Below are 18,660 nucleotides of genomic sequence, written 5' to 3' on the forward strand. Positions count from 1 at the left end.
AGGTGCCTCTTTTTTTACATTAAGTCACATCAGTGACTGCTTATTTGCATCACATGGTGTGTTTCCTGTCTCCTGCAGGTCAGAATCCCACATGTAGAGGGAGGTATGGGCTTCATCAGGACAGAGAGAAGACCTCCAGCATAAAGGACAGGGGAGTCCCAGCAAAGCACAGGAACAGCAGCACCACAGCAGAGGTTGTACTTCCAAAAATAGTCAACAGGTGACAGATAGTATAGTATTGTTGCACGTACAGTACAGTGTACAGTGATATTACTTCATTAATTAACTTCATTAATCCAACCGCACAGAGACGTACAGATTAATACGTATACTTAGAATTGTGCATGAATACAATGATGGTCGGTGGCAGAGACTTATAAAATGTAACAAGTGATGTGAAACGTGTAGCGTCAGCCGACTGTTGTTTAAATCGTCATAAAGTGTTCTTGATTTATTGATCTCTGTCAATACGGTCAGACGACTGCATGACCAGTCTCTGTTTCTGCAGCTCCTCCTGTGGTTTGTTCTTTTCCTCTGACCTTTGGGCAGTTGTTAATCTGTGACTGAGGGTGTAAGGACAGCGGCTGGCTACTGTGCAGACTGACAAAGTGGGTCTGGAGTGGTCTGTAAACAATACAGTTACTGTAAATAGCGTATGTAAAATGTTACCTTCTGTCTGATGTATACTGCTAATAAATAAAATGTTGACTGAATGCAAACTAATCTAATGTCACCTTTTATAAACATTAATGAGCTATATCTGCAATGACGTCCACTATATCAGCTGAAAATTGATGTATCATTGTTTTTACCCGTACTTTACCACAGTCAGCTCCATTTCAACATTAAGGTCTCATTTTGACTTGAGTGTTTTGTCGAAATGAAAACATGATTTAATTAAAACAAGGCCCATCTCGTGTGGCGTTCACTGTTATTTTTTAAAGTCGGAAATCTGATGAACTCTTTATCTTGGCAGTCTTCACGTCACAATACTGCATGTATTGTTGGATGACAGGCAACAATCAGTTGTATCCTTGTTAGATAAACCACAATATACACACAATCAAGAAACTTTTCTTATCTTTAAGTGCTATTTAACTGAAGGTCGGTGCAATTCTCGCATTTCCCTGAACTGCCCTCCACACATTTACGAATTACTCACATCAATCCCGGGATTTCTTCACGTTAACATGCTAACTCGTCTGAATTAAATACATCAGCAAAATGAACTGTGTTCTGGAAGGAAGCTGTGTAAAAGGTAACATTTTACCACCAGCAGCTAAATATGAAATTAGAGGCTTCAGTTCCTGTCAGGTCTGTAACTTAGATTTACTTTGGGCTCTTCGGTTGTCGACGACGCTAGCTCATCCAGCTAATGTAACTCACTAGCTTAATTTAGTGTGACATTATATATAACGTTCATATAAATTATATTTAAGACTGTAAACTGTACACTGATATGTTAATATGATATTTTCCGTATCTATTGACAACACTAAAACATTATACAAACGTTAAAATACACAGTCGTGTATATCGTCCGCATATACTGTATATTTGCATGTGTTCCAGCTTTTGGAAAGGCCGTTCATGCCCTGTCACGGGTTGGAGACGATGTGTGGTTGGATCCGATGGTCAAAGGGGTGAGAGGTCCAACACAGCACTGGGAATGACAGATGCTGCCATTACTCATGACTGTATCTCTCTTTCGTTCGTGGTTCAGTGATGTCCGACCTGTGACGTGTGTGTTTGTGTGACAGCTGGCGCTGAGATCTGTGAACTGTGCTCACTCCTCATACGGCTGCTTCCTCTTCTCGCCTCCCTTCTTCCAACATTACAGCCTGAATTCACAGCAAGACGCACCCACTGTTCAGTGCAAACTGCTCATGAAGGTGGGTTCAACAGTATTCAGAGTCCCACACACAAACAAGAAAGTCAGATAAGAGTGAGAATATATAATTTGTGAAATATCTGAAAGTATACAATAAATACTGTGATGAATTTGTACATTGCATCACTGTGTGTCCTTTGTACATCCCTTATATTAGAGTCATACACGGCGATGACGGTGGGCAGGAACGACTTCCCTTGTGTCAGCCTCAGATTAAACCCTTGAAACTACAATACATTCACAGCTAACCTTTGCTCTGTTTGTCTCAAGTCCCTGCTACCACTTTTCCGGTGTTTGACCTCCATTGAGCGAAACGTGAAGCGATGTCAGTTGTCCATCAGCGTTCCCAACAGCAAAGTGATCATCCAGTTCTACTGCAGGCACGGTACGAAGTTCTATATTCAGCATCATGCCGTAGCTGTGGGTAACGGAAAAACATCAACATCTCCAGAGACATTCAGGGGGTAAACGATTTGTCATCTGCATCATCATCATTATCAACTTACTTACTCACTTACTCCTTTCCTCCTTCCACTTAACTATGTAGTATATAGTACTGTAAATTTGTGTTTTATTTATATTCAATTTTATTTCATTTAGAATTTATTTTAATTTAATTTTTGATTTGATTTCATTATGATTGTGTGTAGTATAATTCCATGTTCAATATTTGTTCTCTTACACCAAGCAAATGTGTACAAGTACCTGGCAATGAGAACAGATGGTGATTCTGCTGTTATAAACTGTGGCCACTTGGTGGCAGTGTGCTACACATGTCTGCTTCTGTGACAGGCATCACAAAAACCCACAACCTGTGCTACCAGGACAGCGAGGCTCTGCAGGCTGTGTTTGCCTCACACCTCTGCCCCAACGTGCTGAAGGCTCCAGCCAGGTCAGCACCTCCGGATCCACTCAGCGTGTTACCGAGAGAAGCACATTTCCGTTGCTGAGTCCAAACACAACTCCCCCCTGTGTTCGCTTTTAAGTGTCTATCCATTTCACAATGAGTGCAAAAAATGAACAGATGTGCACAGCTGAGTCCAAGTCACATGAATCCGTCGAGCGTCAGTTCCGGTGATGAATGTTCCCTGCAGAGGAACGTGATGTTCTAGCAGCGGCTCCTTCTTCCCATTGCTCCTGTAGGCTCCTTGGAGACATGGTGGTGCATTTCCCAGCGTCTCAGGAGGAGATCACCCTGTCCATCACTCCTCTGAGAGTCAGTCTGAGGAACTACCACGAGGGGGGAAACGGTGAGCTAACGTCCGACCGCACAGATCGTCTCCGAGGTCTTTGACACTGACAGGCGTTCCCCGTTCCTGTCTGACCGACTGTTTCCCTCTGCCTGTGTGTCAGTTTCCATGAAGATGACGTACACTGAGATGTCCTTACACTCCGATGAGTTTGACTACTTTGAGTCCGGGGGGGACTCTGACATCACCTTCTGTCTGAAGGAGCTGCGGGTAACCAATTCTCAGAGGCTTCTTCTTTCACATCATGTGAGATTATTGCGTGCGTGCGTGTGTGTGTGTGTGTGTGTGTGTGTGTGTGTGTGTGTGGCCAGCCTCCCTGCAGGTCGTATTTCTGCTCCTCTAGTCTGGATAGTTGAGTTTTCCAGTGTCTCATGATGACCCTCGGCGCTGTGAACAACGCTCATTCGTCTGCACAGACAGGAGGCTAGTTGATGTCACACACACACACACACACACACACACACACACAACCTGAAACACAAGCACCTTACAGTGACACTGGACTGTCTGCTCATTTTACTGCACTTTATCAATGTTAGTATGTTTCAATACCTTTATTTAACCAGATAAGGATCCACGGACATCAAGATCACATGACCAGTGATTAAAAAGCAGTGGATTCTCCTTTGGAAAGAACAAATGACATCTCAATGTGCCTCAGTTAAGATAAATCAGCCTCCGTTGGGAGATTTACTCCGTTGCTGTTACATTGTCAGGTTGTATGTGGACGTGTGACGTGTCAGAATGTGGGAATGATTGAGGTGGTTGACGTCAGGTTCAAGAATCTGTGTTTAAAAAAGTGAAAAGTTAACAAAACTACGATGAACCTCCAGAGAACACACACACACACACACACACACAGGCTGTGTGGACAAACTGCCGGTCCACTTCATGAGCCCTGACCTGCATTAACGCCCGACGCTCCCGTCTTAATGTCTTGGTGTGTGTCTCCGGTGTCCCCGCTGTGATGCGCCTTTATTAGCCGGCCTCGTCTTTGTCCCCGTCGGATCCTTTCGGGGGGCGTAAATCGGGTTTGGATGGATTAGATTTCAGGCTGTTTGTTGTATGCGAGTGCTCAGACACCACATGAACAGTTGTAGCTCAGGTGTCATGTTTTGTTCAGGGCTTCCTGTCCTTTGCTGAGCTTCATGGTCTGCCAGTGTCAGTCCACTTTGGAGCTGCAGGAACGTAAGTCCGTCCCCTGTCCTGAGTTGCAGAGACCAGTCGGTCCGAGCCGAGCCGGACGCTCATTTCTGTGTCTGCTGTGGTGTGTGTAGGCCTGTAGGCTTCTCTGTGACAGACCTGGTCCTGGAGGCCACGGTGGTCCTCGCCCACTCTGATGGACTCGGACAGCAGGAGCCCCTCTCAGCCTGCAGAGACCCCCGGAGCCAACGTCACGCCGGTAACCGACACACACACCTCTGAGCAGAGGTGTGTGCGGGGTCAGTGTCAGCGGCTGTAATCGAGTCTTCCCACAGGGCTTCGACATGAGCCTCCTCTGGCACCCTGACACGAGCGCAGGTCGCCCTCCTAAGACGGTGTCGCATTACAACCGCCAGCCTCCTGTGTGTAACTGAGATAATCGGGGCAGGATGCGGTGTGAGGGCGGAGACCTGTCAGTGTCACCAGCTGTAATCCACTCATCCCCGCTGGGCTCACACTCCTCAAGAGTCACTTGTCCTGGTCAATGTCTCTGTACCTCCACCAAGGAGGTTGTTTTTTACCGACATTCATCTGTCAACATAACTATTTGACTGTTAGTGACATGTTTAGATGATCAATGAATCTATTAGAGGGGCCCAAGTGAATGGAAATGAGCTGCTTGGAGGAGGTCTGAGCTCTCTGAGTGCTCTTCTAGTTAGTTTATTTTGTCAGGGGGATAAAAAACAATTCCTGTATGGACGAGGAAGGGGAAAACAACAGTAGATTAAAGCCAATTAAAACAGAAAAGACCAGAAATGAAATTGTTGGTGAATAACCCTGTAATGTGTTTAAATGAGCTGATGTGTGTGTGTTTTCAGGTGTTCAGATGCTGCAGCGTCGCCCAGACATCACGCCCAGGTGATTCCTGCCATGGTGGGGCTGGTTCCATCCAGCCAGGGCAGCCCGGACCCCGAGGGGAGCCAGGTCTGCCCCTGCATCCAGAATGTGGACCGACTGGATGGACCTGATGAGGACCTGTGCCGCTCAGACTCCTGCTGCCTCCTCGGTAACGGTTTGCTATTTTAGAGTCCTGGCAGGCTGCTTGTTCTCTGACCTCTGACCGCCCACGCTGCAGGAGTCACATGGGTGGTACTGGTGATTACTTCGTCCCTTTCTTTGATGAAGCTTGAATGATTCAATTCTTTTTTGTATTTATTTACCTGGTCTAATTATGTGGGTGTGCTGTAGCAGCCACATGTTATTGTTTGCCATGTTTTTTTTTTTTTTTTTATTAATTTGACTAGACTGTGACTAGAGGCGTGTTTTATGTCTCTGATCACCAACGCTGCATGTAATATCACATGTGGAGCAGCTGGAATGGGAAATCAACTGCTATGACGCACTCACGTTAATGCGAAGATGGTTTCTGAGGAAAAAAAAGGGACTACATGTATCAAAAGATCAACTGGAAAGAACTCATTGCTGTGGCCACATTTTCCACACTGCCCCAATAATATGTGTATGCATCTATGCAGGGAATCACTGCGGGGAATCATGGGGAGTCATGCTAACCGTAGGTGGCATGGCGATGATCTCAACCTGTGGCCCGTGGACCGCAACAGGTCCAGCAGCAGCCCCCCACTAAATACTTTACTATAGTCCATGCGTCTTCTTTGTTGAAGAATGGCGACACATTCTGATTGGAAACTAACTCTAAAGATTGAGAATGAAAAACACTGTCACTCTCTCCCATAGATCTGCTCGCTGCTGTTCAGGGCTTTATCTTCGGGGCAGGATGATGACGGCCCGACATCGGCACCCGCCCGTCCTCGCATGTCACAGCGACACGGAGGACGATGCCATGTTAAGAAGCTCGTCACTCTGACGTCACGACTGTCACACACCTGGTATGATGTCTGGAAAGTAGCCACAACATTCACTTATAGAAGTCGTTTACAGCTCAAATGTTACTGAACATGCTGAATCTGTTGTGTTATTTCCATATACCAGCTGTGCAGAGATCTATTTGGTGATTAAACATCCATTTCATTCATGCTGCAATGGTTTGTTTATAGCTTCAGGACTGTGCCAGAACACATTGTTAAGAGTCATGTGTGCACATCTTCACCTGTATTACATGCTGAGATCAGAGAATTAAACCCATCAGATGCAGATCTTCATAGGAACACGCAAAGAACAACTCAAACACACAAGAATAATAAATACTACACTCTTTATTTCCGTATTTTGGAGAAAGATTTCGCCCACGAAGTTTAGATGTGAAGTGTACAGTCACTACAGGGACGGGCTGAGGTTCAACAGTCTGTGGAAGCTCAAGAGCATCAGCAGACAGTGGCAGCGTCATCTGATGGAGATGACATGGTCCTTGGTGCTGGAAAACTTCAACCTCACTGAGCCACCATTTGTCCAAAGGATGTCGGTGTCCAGGCAGAACGGGTCCGACAACATAGGAAAACTGAAAAGGGTAATCTGAGGAAAGACGGGGAGAGTTTCTGCGATGGCTTTACACGTTTCCTCTGCTCCTGACTGAAGAGGACTCATTTAGGGTTTTTTATAAAAAAATAAAGACTTTGCTAAAAAAAGATCTACTGCTGCAGGTTAAATGTGTGTTTGACTGGCAAAGGATTAGGGGCTAATTTGTTTCTGAGGTTTTCTCTCTAAAATATTTGGTCACATGACTACTGCCTTCACAGCCGTTGTACAGACACGAATGACAACGTTTCAGAAGGAGCATAAGTACATTTGTCACACACTCTTCACATGTAATCGCATGTCACAGCTACAGGGCCGGAGATTAAAGGGAGAGCGTCCGTCCGACACATCTCAGGAGGCTTTGTGAGTGCAACATCCTCAAAGGAACACCAGCAAGTAACAAAAAGTACAAGAGTTACAAACTGCTTTGACGGGATCGAGCTGCCTCAGTAAACATTGCACATGGCCTGGTCCTCAGCATTGATCAAACATAAGGAGAGGGTCCAGGCCCTTTGCTTCTTCAGGGAACACCTGCTGGCACACAGCGGCCACCGCCTGCTACGGATGAGCTGAATCCCTGCTGGCAGCTGGCAGCCCAACGTCCCAACCACTCACGTTTGCTGCCTGCATCCACTACCTGTGATTGCCCTGCTCTCCAACGTGCCCCCAGTGACTGCTTCTCCCTGGCAGGAGGAGGTTCTGGGCCTGTTGTCCTTTCAGTCCACCTCTCTGAGAACGGGGTGAAGGTCAACCGAGGTTTCAGGCAGATAAGAGCTCGAACATGCTGGAGCACAGATCCAACATCCGTCCTTGATGCTGCCCGGCAGAACCCAGAACAGTTTACGACCAGCAGAGGCCAGAGGTCGGTCTAATCGGTGTATTCAGCCACTATGGGACAGCAGCACTGTGATGTCATCAGGCTTCCCTCCTGGAAAGCAAATCAGAAACATTCAGACTGTTCGCTGCTTTCCACAGTAGGAAATGTGTCAAACGGGGAGCGATGGAGTAAAGGACATCCAAGTCGTTTCCATGACAGTGACATAATTGGAGTTTTTTCCACTCTGCTCACAACATGGTAAAATCCCTTGTGTGTAAACAACACACTGCATGGTATTCCACATACTACACTGTAATAGACACATGATGACAAATCAAACAGTTGTGTGTCTACGAGTCATGGAAGCAAACAAACACCTGAGTGATCCAGAAACAGTTTGAACTCAGTTTCTACTGACAGATGATACTGATCTACGGACGCCATCTTGGATTCTGAACTTGGGTCCTCTGAGACTTTGCTGGTTAGGAGAGTTGGAAAACAAGTCAAATTGAGTCTTTGAGGGAGTGTGTGTGTGTTTCAAGCAGCATGAACCTTAACCTTATTTTTCTGATACTCTGAATCCTCTGATCTCATTCTGAAACCATGTGAAACAGTCGTACATAGAAACAGACTCATCTGGTGGCTTTATGCTTTGGACGATCTAAAGGTTTGGTGAACCACGTATGGAGTGAAGTTTGCTGCTGATGAAGAAGCGGAGCACTCACCTCTCACGTTCAGTCCGTTGTCACAGGCAAACTGGGCAAAAGGTGACATGTAATTGGGGTCGTAGGCCAGAACGTGGGCCTGCTCCGCGATGCTGCGGGCAGTCTGCTGGATGCTCTCGTAGTTGGTGTTCTGAGGGGGCAAAACACCTATGAGATGACGACATCTGGATCCACTGCATCGGCAGGAGCACCAACCACTTACCTTCAGTTTCTTCAGCTCCTGCAGGATCATGTAGTCGGGCATGTTGTCGAAGAGTCCATCGGTCGCTGTGAGGATGATGTCACCCAGCTGGACGTCGAAGGAGGAGCTGTCTGCGGCATCGGGGCTGCACAGATCAGAAGTACTCATCAGAGGACTGTTTGTTTTGTCTGATGGACAATAATGTCACATAATGCCCCCCCCCACACACACACCCACATGAAATCTGCTGCCGTCTGACCTGAGGGAGCAAGCTGGTTCCTCCAAACCAGCTTCTCCTCTACCTCCACGACGACATGACCCCTTGTGATCACTGCAGCTTGGGTTGGATTAACTGCACCAGTGGTCCAGTGTCAGGTTTTCTTCTTGGAACCCCCCCCCCCCCCCATGTGGTTGTGGAGGTTGCACGCACACACACACACCGTCTGGACTTCATCATTAGAGCCAAAGAACGCTGCAGGAACAGTCTGTCCTCGCTGCCGCTTCCACATCACAGATACACGTCCACTTCGAAGAACTCCCCCCAACTCACTCGTCCATCTGGAACTTCATTCAGCAGGGACACTGACTGACACTTGATTTCTGCTTAGAACTGATTTCATTCCAGTCACATGAACCCTGAGATGTGATCAGATGAACTGTCCGTGCTTAATCGTGTGAAAGCAGAAACGTTGAAAAGTTGAATCAGATGGTTCAGATGAATCTGTCGGAATCTGTTCCACTGGTTGCAGCTTCATCTTCTGACACTTTTCTACAGACGATTTGCAGATCGACTGTGACCTTGGTGAGAGGGGCAACGTGTCACTGGTCCAGGCAGCGTCTTTCTTGTGTCCACATACTGAGCGGTGACCCAGATGCCCCTTTACACCACAGCCCAACACATTACAGACAGAACCTGCACCTGACACGACTGTTACACCTTCATGTGCTTTCCTGCCGTTTCACACACGTCATCTGATCTTCTTGGCAGGGACATGCTGTGGTGTTACATTTTTTATGGGACATGTTAGAGGTCACAGGGGCGTGTACGATGCATTCCACCCAGAGAACGTTTGGTACAGACACTGAAACAAAGGGGCAGCTGACGTCTCACCTGTCACTGAGGACCGCCCCCTCAGCACCAGGGGGAGCGATGGACAGTTGGAAGGGCGTGTTGAAGTAGTGCTGCTGCTCGTCGGAGCGGTGAACCACCTCTCCTCCCCGAACTACCAAGAACCCTGAGTCTCCGAGGTTGGCCGTGTGCAGCCGGTGACTCTGTCGATCCAACAACTGCATTAGGAAATTCACATATGAATAATACAGGGTGACGTGAGATCAACAACTTAAGAGCTGCAACTGCAACAGGATGCGAGTTGAGCAGAGGAAAGCTGAACAAAAGGCCATGAGGCCAGGAGAGAGCTCTGAGACCGCCCACAAAGTCACAGAAGCATTCATTCAAATGGTCAAATACCTACTGACCTATAGAGCAGACGGTTGCAGCCGACACCACTGATCGAAACGTTCTGTGACTGAAATCAGCTAGCACTGACTCACCCAGAGGGACACGTGAACCATCAAAGACCCACAAAGCAGAGCGACAATCATCATCATCATCATCAGATCATCTAACTGAAGTTGCTAAAAGAATTCAGTGATTAACGATCTGGTTATAAAAACCTGTCATACTGACATTATGGACCGTTTTCAGCAGAGCTTGCGATACATCTCAAACAACACAGGAATGGAGCAATGGACTTGACTGTCTACGGCTACATCGTTTGGCAACAACAAAACATTCCTGATGGCTCATCAGAAAAGCGGGTGTCAATAGATGTATGTGACGTTACACTCGGAATAGTAGTAGTAAGATGTTTTGGAGCTGCACCATCTGGAAGACGGTGGGGAAACCTGAGCCGCTGGAGCAGGCGGACCACATGCAGCCACACCCTTCTGGTGATTCATCTGGCCCACTGAAATATGCTGTCTGGGATCAACCTTCAAAGCCCAGCACGCACTGTGACTCACTCTCTTGTGTGCAGTACAATTACACTCCGCTGGCCTCAAGAACATTCCCTCTGCCGTGAAGGAACAGCACACAATACAGTGTTGTTTCCCCAGCCGCACATGTGACAACTGGTGGAAAAGTACTGACACTTTGAGATAGAAACATCCTCTGATGCATGTTTGTACACGCTTTTTGTAGGGAAGCAGCCGGCTGGAGGAGGAAAGGGATTGTGGAAAGAACTGCAAAGAGCAAGTTGGGACAATTCCAGGACTGCTTAATGGGATCTCGCTCTTCTCTGAATCATGATGTAAAAATCTCCACACTGCCGGCCGCTAACCTCAGACAAAAACAGCCAAGCTCTGAATGCCTAAGAAGCTAACGAACTGTAAATAATGAAAAAATGATCCACGTCACACAGAAAACTCCCTGTTTATCTGGCAGCATTATACAACCTCAGTTTGCATCGACCGCTACAGAAGAACATGCACTGATGAGTGTTTCCTACTGCCGAACTCACCCAGCAGCGGTACTTTGTTCTGTAGCAGCTCATAGTAGCTGGTCGTAAGGACTCCCACAGGGTGGCTGGGAACAAAGCGTCCTTCCTTCACCAGCCTCTCGCATGTTTTCATCAGCGTACCTGAAAACTGTGATGGGTCCACGCCGTAGTCCCGCCAGCCGCCTACTCCATCAGCCACACCTGTAACCAGACATCGATCTGACGCTCAATGCAGCTCAACAGCACGCCTTCACTGCCATTACGACAATTCAAATATCATACGTTATTCCCAGTGACCCTTCTGGTTCTACGGCTTTGATGATTGGGCCGAGATTTATCTGTCTTAAGGAGACTTAAGCAGGAATCTTCTGCAGTGACCATAAGTAGGATATCTGTTGGGCACAAGCTCAGACACATAAACCTGCTTTGCAAATCCTCCACAGGAACAAACTGAATTGGTTCCTAACTTTTCCTCTTGTACTTATTGATGAACAAATAAAGCAGCTGATAGCAGAGCAGGTGATAGCACAGCATCACATCTGACAGGCAATTTCACCTACCCATGTTAAATTTTAACTGAATCCTTTTCATGTTGTTGTAACATTGTTTTATGTCCTTTAATTTGTCTTATCTTTGGCTTCTGCTTTTCTACGTTTAACTTCTACTGAAAAGCGAAGTTAAACGATTTTATCTGTGAAAAGAGCTATACAACTAAGTTTCTTTACTAAATAACAAACAACAAAGTCTTAACTTTAAAATACAATAGTCATTCATTGTCATTATACAATAACTCGTATTTTGACATTGGGGCACTGCTCCTAAGCTATGCAAACCAAATAAACCATACAATAAAAGAGAATTTAAGAATCAAGTGTAATAAAAACAACATTTTAAATAAAAACACTATTGCATAGGACATTAGTGCACATGGTACCTAAAGTGTCTTATCAAAGGGATATATCTACTGTAATGAACTGTATTTTCTTTCACTTGTCATTTTCTAACCTTGCAGAATAAACGTATATAGATTATACTCCATATTAATGTGCTGAGGGAAAGTATCGGTGTAATGCAGCTACAAACAAATGTACACGCAACTCTACTGTTTGGACTGTGTGACAACAGCGCTCAATTCAAAGTCGCTGTTTGACCTTTGACCTCAGACGTCACCAGTCTTTCAGGCGACGCACTCACACGCGCTTCACGCTAAGCTACTCACCCAGGACATCGGCGGACCTGTGCCGGGCGATGAAGCACGCATCGTCCCCATAGCACATCCCTTTCTTCAGGATGCCTCTCCGGAAGTCTTTGCCGAAGCCGCAGCTCGCTGTCACCAGACTGTAGTCGCGACTGTCCGTCTGAGAAAGTCCGCCGATGACAGCTCTGGCAACTAATCTACCGTACGACAACACGGACAACATCCCCCACACACCAGCTCCCACCACACCGACCGGCTACCGGGGCAGCCACGCGAGCGCACCGTGTTTGCTAGCTAACCTGCTACCACCGGAGCTCAGTTAGCTAACAGAGCCGACGGTAACCGCCGCCACGCATACACAGCAGCCTCCTCTGCTCGGACAGGAGCTGGAGCTCCGCTGAAGGTCAAAAGCAGGACAAACGTCTGTCTTCCTCTCTATGGGGCCCGTAAGCGGCGTCTCACTGCGGCCATGGTGCCAGCAGAGTCCGAGGACGCTGTACGTCTGAACGCAGAGTGGCTGTGTCCTCGCTCACAGTCAACCAGCCAGCGAGGTCTTGTGACTGCTCTGACGTCACTGCATGTTACGCAAGTTGCTTTTTCCTTATAAGGTAATAACCTGTACTACTGTTTATTAGAAAGAATTAATATAATCGAATACTTGAAATAACTTACAGTATTTGTTTATATATAAAATTCTGAATTTAGAATCTGTTGCACCATCTGTTCATCTGCAAGAGAAATTCTTGTAAAGAAAAACTTTTTTTTATTTTAAGTTTTTGCTCCGTTTATGATCTGTTGTTTGAACAAATGACATCAAGGTCACATTTCCCCCCTAAAATACACTCAAAGTTTATTAGAAAGATTTAGACATTACAAGAGTGCTTCTTTATTGGTTTTAATTTAGCACAAGACTTAGATTAAAAACATGGAGGATGCAGAGTGAGATTGAAATGAGTCTTACACAAGTTAACAGGTCTATGTGATTTCCTCCATCACTGACAGTGAGAAAAAGATGGCGATGACAAATATGTCAAAGAAAGTGGAAAAGTTGTGCACAGCTTCAAACAAGGCATTCCTGTGCATAAGTAGCATTATTGTTACATTTTCCTGATAGAACAGTCGTATGTGGCAAAAACTAGCTGCAAAATGGAGTGCAAAACACCTGAGGTTTTCATGGTGACATATCAATTTACCCCCATGGACAAAACAACAAAACAGTTTGCTTTCATCGGGTTGGAGTGGATATCTTGCCAGTATTGGCAACATGAAGGATAACCATCCCTTCAACGCAGAGAATGAAAGCAGAAAAGGAGTGAAACTCCTGGGATGTGCACCTTCCCTCTCATTATTTCTTTGCTTGTTTGGTGACCATGTTGCGAGGGGGGGTCACAGGACGGCTGCCGTTGGGCTTTTTCTTCTCAGCTGGTTTCAGAATCTACAGGCAGAAGAAAGAAGGGTACAAAGTTGTGAATTGCTCCTGGATTTGAATAAAGTATATCTATCTAAACAATGATCTAGTTAGACACACTGGCAGCTCAACTGCTGGCAGCTCAACGTTTCTCTTTCATAGCAACAGGGACAATGGTCAGTGCAGATTATCTGGAGATATTCTGAAAAAAAAAATACAATAAACGACAAAAAATGACTGCAGCTCAGTTGTAACTGTTATTTGTCAATGTCATATGATTTATTATTCATTTATGAATGAATGTGGCTGATGCAGCTGTGTTTATACTGTAATGGCATTTTCATGTGTGAGATCTTACTTCTTCACTGTATTAGCAATGTCTATGACCTCCTTTGGGACAAAGACTCATATTCTAAGAGACGTCAGAAGAGCGCATAGGTGAGTACTGATGAGACAATAGTATTTACTGCAGTGTTTACAAAGCACTGATCTCTGACAGATATGAGAAATAAGAACTGATATTCAGTTTGTCATGAACTGATGGACACCCTTGGGTTCCACATGAAAAAGAATGGGTACTGAATAAAAATCACCTGAAAGGAGCACATGAGGGTCTCGTCCACACTCATCATGGCACCAGCATTGTCAAACTCCCCGCAATAGTTGGGGTGCCGAGAACAAAGTGACAAGCTGTCGCTTAGCGAAAAACTCATAGCCGTCCTCGACGACCTGCAGCCAACAGCAGCAAAAAAAACACAGAGACACACATTAAACAAGACGTAACTCCTCTAATTCAGCACACATATCGCCGACTGCATCAAGCCGCCACAGCACGTTCACTGGTGCATTCACGTTCATGCGATCTGTTACAGATCGTGACGGGGTGATGTCCTGTGGGCATTGGCAGTGTTAGGGAGTGAAAAGCAACAGTGATTTAATTACGAAATGAACAGTAATCAGATACGTCGCTGGAGAAAATGTGTAATTAAATGACATAAATATTCATTATTACAATTTTAATTACATCTGAATAATTACTGCAAAAAATAGTCTATATGGCTGATAATATTGTTTGTTTGCATAACATCCTCTGTACAGCTGGAAGTTTGACTGGTCCTCCTGTCGTGAATTATGCAGCGCCACCTGTCTGACATTTGTCTCTGGAGCTGCAGCTTAGAGATTGTACCTGACACCAGGCTGTTTACTGATTCAAGACTTAAAGGATGTTAAAATAAGTCTGACAGTCATCAGTGTTGATGCTGCAGCAAGTTCCCTCACGCACTCACACGCACACGCGCACACACACACACACACAAAACACCATTCAGTGGCAATCAACATTCAAACTTCGTTTTGCACTTCTTGTGACTGAGGTTACTCATTACCTGATGTGCACGACAGATCAGATCCAGGTCATGCTTATGCAAGAACTTGGCCACCACCTCTGAGCCAAATGTAAATGATACACCTCTGTCATTCTCCCCCCAACCCAGGACATCCTTGTCTGGATCAGACCAGAGCAGGTCGCACAGCAGACCCTGGTCCGGAAACATCCGTGGGGCGCATGATGCGCCTGATCTGCTCCATGGACTGAAGGTCAGGTGAGAGTCCTGGACAACATGACAGAAGAGTACAAATAAACACACTGATATTGGGGTCGATTACCTGCCACACGTGGAGGAGGAGGCTCACGTCAGAGTCAAACTGCAAGGACAGAGTTACTCAAGGACACAAGAGCGTGGCTGACGTCAAAGGCAGACGACTGACTGACGGAGTTCAATCAATTATTAAGCATTCACGTTAAGTTTAAAACCATTAGTTGAAAAGTTAGGTTTCACCTTAGACTCAAAGACAAAGACCCACCTCCATGGCAGCAGAAGATCTTTTCATCAACGATGGCGGCAATAGGGAGGCAGTTTAAAACAATCTGGTGAACGTCTTCCCAGAGCTTGATGTTGTACCGCCTCTTACCTAAAGCAAACATTTGAATCATTAGACGTAATTTCAGTGGTTAAATAAAATTCAAACATACATCCAATTAACACAGATAGAGGCTGAAATTCATTTGTAAAATTGTTGTCTGTGTTGAGCCTGTGTTGAGAGGCATTGATCACACATCAGAGAGAAACATACTTTATATTTCAAATAAAACTGAAATTGCAAACTCTGTGGCAACAAAAACTGTTCCAGAATATGGAACATTTGAGTTTCTGCAACTTGCACCATCATTAGGGAGTGTCACAGTAGTGTTACGCACCAATTACATAACTAGGCCAACGCCACCACAAGTACAAATCTAAGGCCATTTTGACACAATGACCAGCAGTTAGCAGCTGAGCTCCTGGTGTGTTATTCTCGATTAGCTACGGCAAGGTGGGAGCCCGACAACAGGACTGCACAAAAACTGAGTGCAGCTCCCAGTGGAGGCGTTACTATTAGTGTGTATTCCACACTGTAACAACATTCCTATTGAAAACAAGTAAAACAGTTGTTGTACGAGTCATTGAAATGAATACAAACAGTAAAAACTAAGTTTATCCTGACAGATGATACTGTGTGTTTGTCATTAACTGTTCTCACACTCATCATAAAATCCATATATCCTGTTGATTGAAGCACACTCGTGGTTTCCCCTCAACAGAAAGAAATTCTCAGGGTATTTGATTTTGTAGGCGAGCAGAAGACAGATGGTTTCCAGCGACTGCTTCCCCCTGTCCACATAGTCTCCCAGAAACAGGTAGTTGCTCTCTGGAGGGAAGCCCCCGTACTCAAACAGCCTCAGCAGGTCATAGTATTGACCATGGATGTCACCTACAACAGAATGAGAATGCTTTGAGTCATACATTGTGAGCGTGAAAATATTTCCGAAAAAAAATGCCACACAGGGAGAATACATGAAGTAAGAATCAGATTCGGTTATTTCCATGTATGTGTGTACATACCAATACTTTGTTTTGGTTTGTAAGATGCCAGACATTGAACATAGTCAGAATATTAAAAGCATTTAAAAAATCCTTAATAGTCCAGTTAGCAATGAGTTACGTTACTTAAATTAAATAAGTTATGTGTATACATATTCACTATTACAATTTGACTTGACATCTGAACAATATCCGCAGAAACCTAGTCTATATGTTTAATAATATTATTTTAGTATGTGAATGAATGATGATAACGGATGTTTTTTTTTAACAGCAGTTTGACAGTAGTCAGTGATGATGCTGTTGGAAGTTCAAACACTGACACATCAAACATTTGAAAAAGTTAAGAGCATTCATTCGACATTTAGAAAACTAATCAAATGTCATTACTTACATCACTGTCATAAAGTGTATTACATTGTATTACATTTCCAAATGAGCAGCACCCAGAATAACCTTACCACAGATTTTGAGAGGGGCCTCCAGCTCCAGGAGAATGGGCTGGCTGAGGAAAATCTCCCTGGACTTCAGACACAATCCACGGATCTCATTCTCCTGCAGCTGCACATTCTTGCCGGGTTTGGCTCCTCTGACTGCAAAAACACACAAACCATGAACGCGTTCTGTTCTGACTGTCCGTGCCCTTGATACAATAGAGAATCCCCGAGATACATCTGAAACAGGGCGGATGTCTGAGTTATAAATAATGAGCAATGAGCGCCAGCTTGAAATAGACATCACTTAATGTTAAACAGTGCTGTGAACAAACAGCATCCAAGTTGGCCCACTTGCTGCAATTAGCGTTTATGTCGGACTGACTGGCATTGGGTTTATTACATAAACCACCGTCCTACCTTCTAACAGCCGTTGGATGATACTGTCTATATTGAGCTTGTCAACATCAGCCATCGCCGCGTTGCCGTTAGTAAAAGACAGAATCACCTCCGTGGAATCTGGGTCTTTGGGGGTTCACTCAGTCGGTGGAAGCTAGCCCGCTAGCTCTCCTTAGCATTAGCAGTCGAACAAGCTGCGTTGATTTTCCCCGGCTGGCGGTGGAGATGTCGGTGTGACCCTGTTTTTGGTTTGGCAGCTCGGCGACACTTTGGGCAAACTACTACGCTACACAGGAATCGCAGTGTGGGAATTGATTACATCCGAGGCTGGCGTATACCAAACATGTATTAAAAAAAGAAAATAATTGTCATTCGGAAAGGCCAGCTCTCCCGTCTGTTTTCCTTTGCCGCACCTTGTACTGCCAGCGGCGGCTGCACTGAGGCTTGCTGTTGGGTGCGGCTGCCCCCTACCGGCCTGGAAGTACATCAGCTTTATGTATTTCATTTATTTTTATTCATTGTTATGTTTTGCTGTGGAAAGTTACAAGTGCGTTCAAATTTACATTGTTTAATATAACAATAGTAAGTTATTGAGTCCCAATTTTATACATTAATGTCTTATACATTAATGTTACACTACTGATCCATTTGCTGATGCAACAAGTGCATTTCCCTGACATGGGATGAATAGTTAGGATAGATAGATAGTATAATAGTTTCCTGTTGTACTTTAAGAACGGATAATGGAGCAGGATAATGAGTTGAGCTTTTCAAGCAAAAGTCCCAAAAGCTGGGACGTGAGTTCATCTCAGCATCCTGGTGATGGCTCAAATATCCACAATGACAGAGTTTATTCTTGTTCATTTGTTCTGCAACATGTGCAAATCAGGTTGTCTCTATATCCGATGGGAAAATCTGTGAATCTTGGTTCCATATGTGGGCAGGAGGTAAGAGCAGAAAATCAGCATTACTCTCATTCTGTGACGACACTGCTGGACACAACAGCCCACATCAACAGCGCAGCTCACAGATTCATTGCTTTAATGTTCCACTTTCTTCTGGGTCAAGTGTTTGAGGACGTCTACTCTGGATCAGCCACTGATCACATGAAAGTACATTTACATCCTATCATTAAGCTGTCATTTATCCAATCCAGTGTTGCCAGGTATAGTTTAAGGTATGTTGTATCCTACCAGATATTCAAAATTATCGTATTTTGAGGCAAATTATCAAACAACATTATTAACACACAAAATTGTGATAGGTGCCATACTTCTGCTTCCTGCTCTCCACCCATTTCAT

At 45.1% G+C, this 18,660-nt stretch overlaps 3 protein-coding genes across 3 annotated transcripts; 1 reads left to right on the forward strand and 2 right to left on the reverse strand.

Moving 5' to 3' along the window:
* Positions 1-1,224: 1,224 nt before the first annotated feature.
* Positions 1,225-7,521, forward strand: LOC144738792 (cell cycle checkpoint control protein RAD9B-like). The gene is given in 12 exon segments (XM_078621792.1): positions 1,225-1,258; positions 1,573-1,643; positions 1,761-1,892; positions 2,162-2,276; positions 2,684-2,783; positions 3,035-3,141; positions 3,245-3,351; positions 4,265-4,329; positions 4,419-4,473; positions 4,475-4,572; positions 5,163-5,350; positions 7,448-7,521. Coding segments are annotated over 12 exon segments (1,146 nt in total).
* A 137-nt stretch (positions 7,522-7,658) lies between these two features.
* LOC144738789 (protein phosphatase PTC7 homolog) lies at positions 7,659-12,419 on the reverse strand. The gene is made up of 7 exons (XM_078621789.1): positions 12,218-12,419; positions 11,020-11,199; positions 10,383-10,477; positions 9,612-9,787; positions 8,522-8,645; positions 8,320-8,449; positions 7,659-7,705 (listed from the first exon to the last, which is right to left on the reverse strand). Exons 1-7 carry the CDS (start codon positions 12,417-12,419, stop codon positions 7,659-7,661), a joined length of 954 nt encoding a protein of 317 aa, XP_078477915.1.
* Positions 12,420-13,541: 1,122 nt separating this feature from the next.
* LOC144738788 (serine/threonine-protein phosphatase PP1-gamma catalytic subunit A-like) lies at positions 13,542-17,434 on the reverse strand. Its single transcript, XM_078621788.1, is given in 9 exon segments — positions 13,542-13,631; positions 14,198-14,272; positions 14,274-14,333; positions 14,990-15,151; positions 15,153-15,214; positions 15,468-15,575; positions 16,185-16,415; positions 16,987-17,118; positions 17,380-17,434. Coding segments are annotated over 9 exon segments (975 nt in total).
* Between the last annotated feature and the right edge of the window lie 1,226 nt (positions 17,435-18,660).

This window comes from Lampetra planeri, unplaced genomic scaffold (assembly GCF_965212315.1).
Source record: "Lampetra planeri unplaced genomic scaffold, kcLamPlan1.2.h2 scaffold_1170, whole genome shotgun sequence".
Lineage (NCBI taxonomy): Eukaryota > Metazoa > Chordata > Hyperoartia > Petromyzontiformes > Petromyzontidae > Lampetra > Lampetra planeri.

What these genes read in the sequence shown, in the direction of transcription:
- LOC144738789 (XM_078621789.1), bottom strand. Translation starts at nt 12,419, where the DNA reads ATGTTGTCCGTGTTGTCGTACGGTAGATTAGTTGCCAGAGCTGTCATC. An exon ending in GAACAAAGTACCGCTGCTGG is followed by an intron (nt 10,478 to 11,019) that starts GTGAGTTCGGCA and finishes GATCCCAGACAG; the next exon opens with CATATTTCAGTGGGCCAGAT. An exon ending in TCCCCACCGTCTTCCAGATG is followed by an intron (nt 9,788 to 10,382) that starts GTGCAGCTCCAA and finishes TTCCTAATGCAG; the next exon opens with TTGTTGGATCGACAGAGTCA.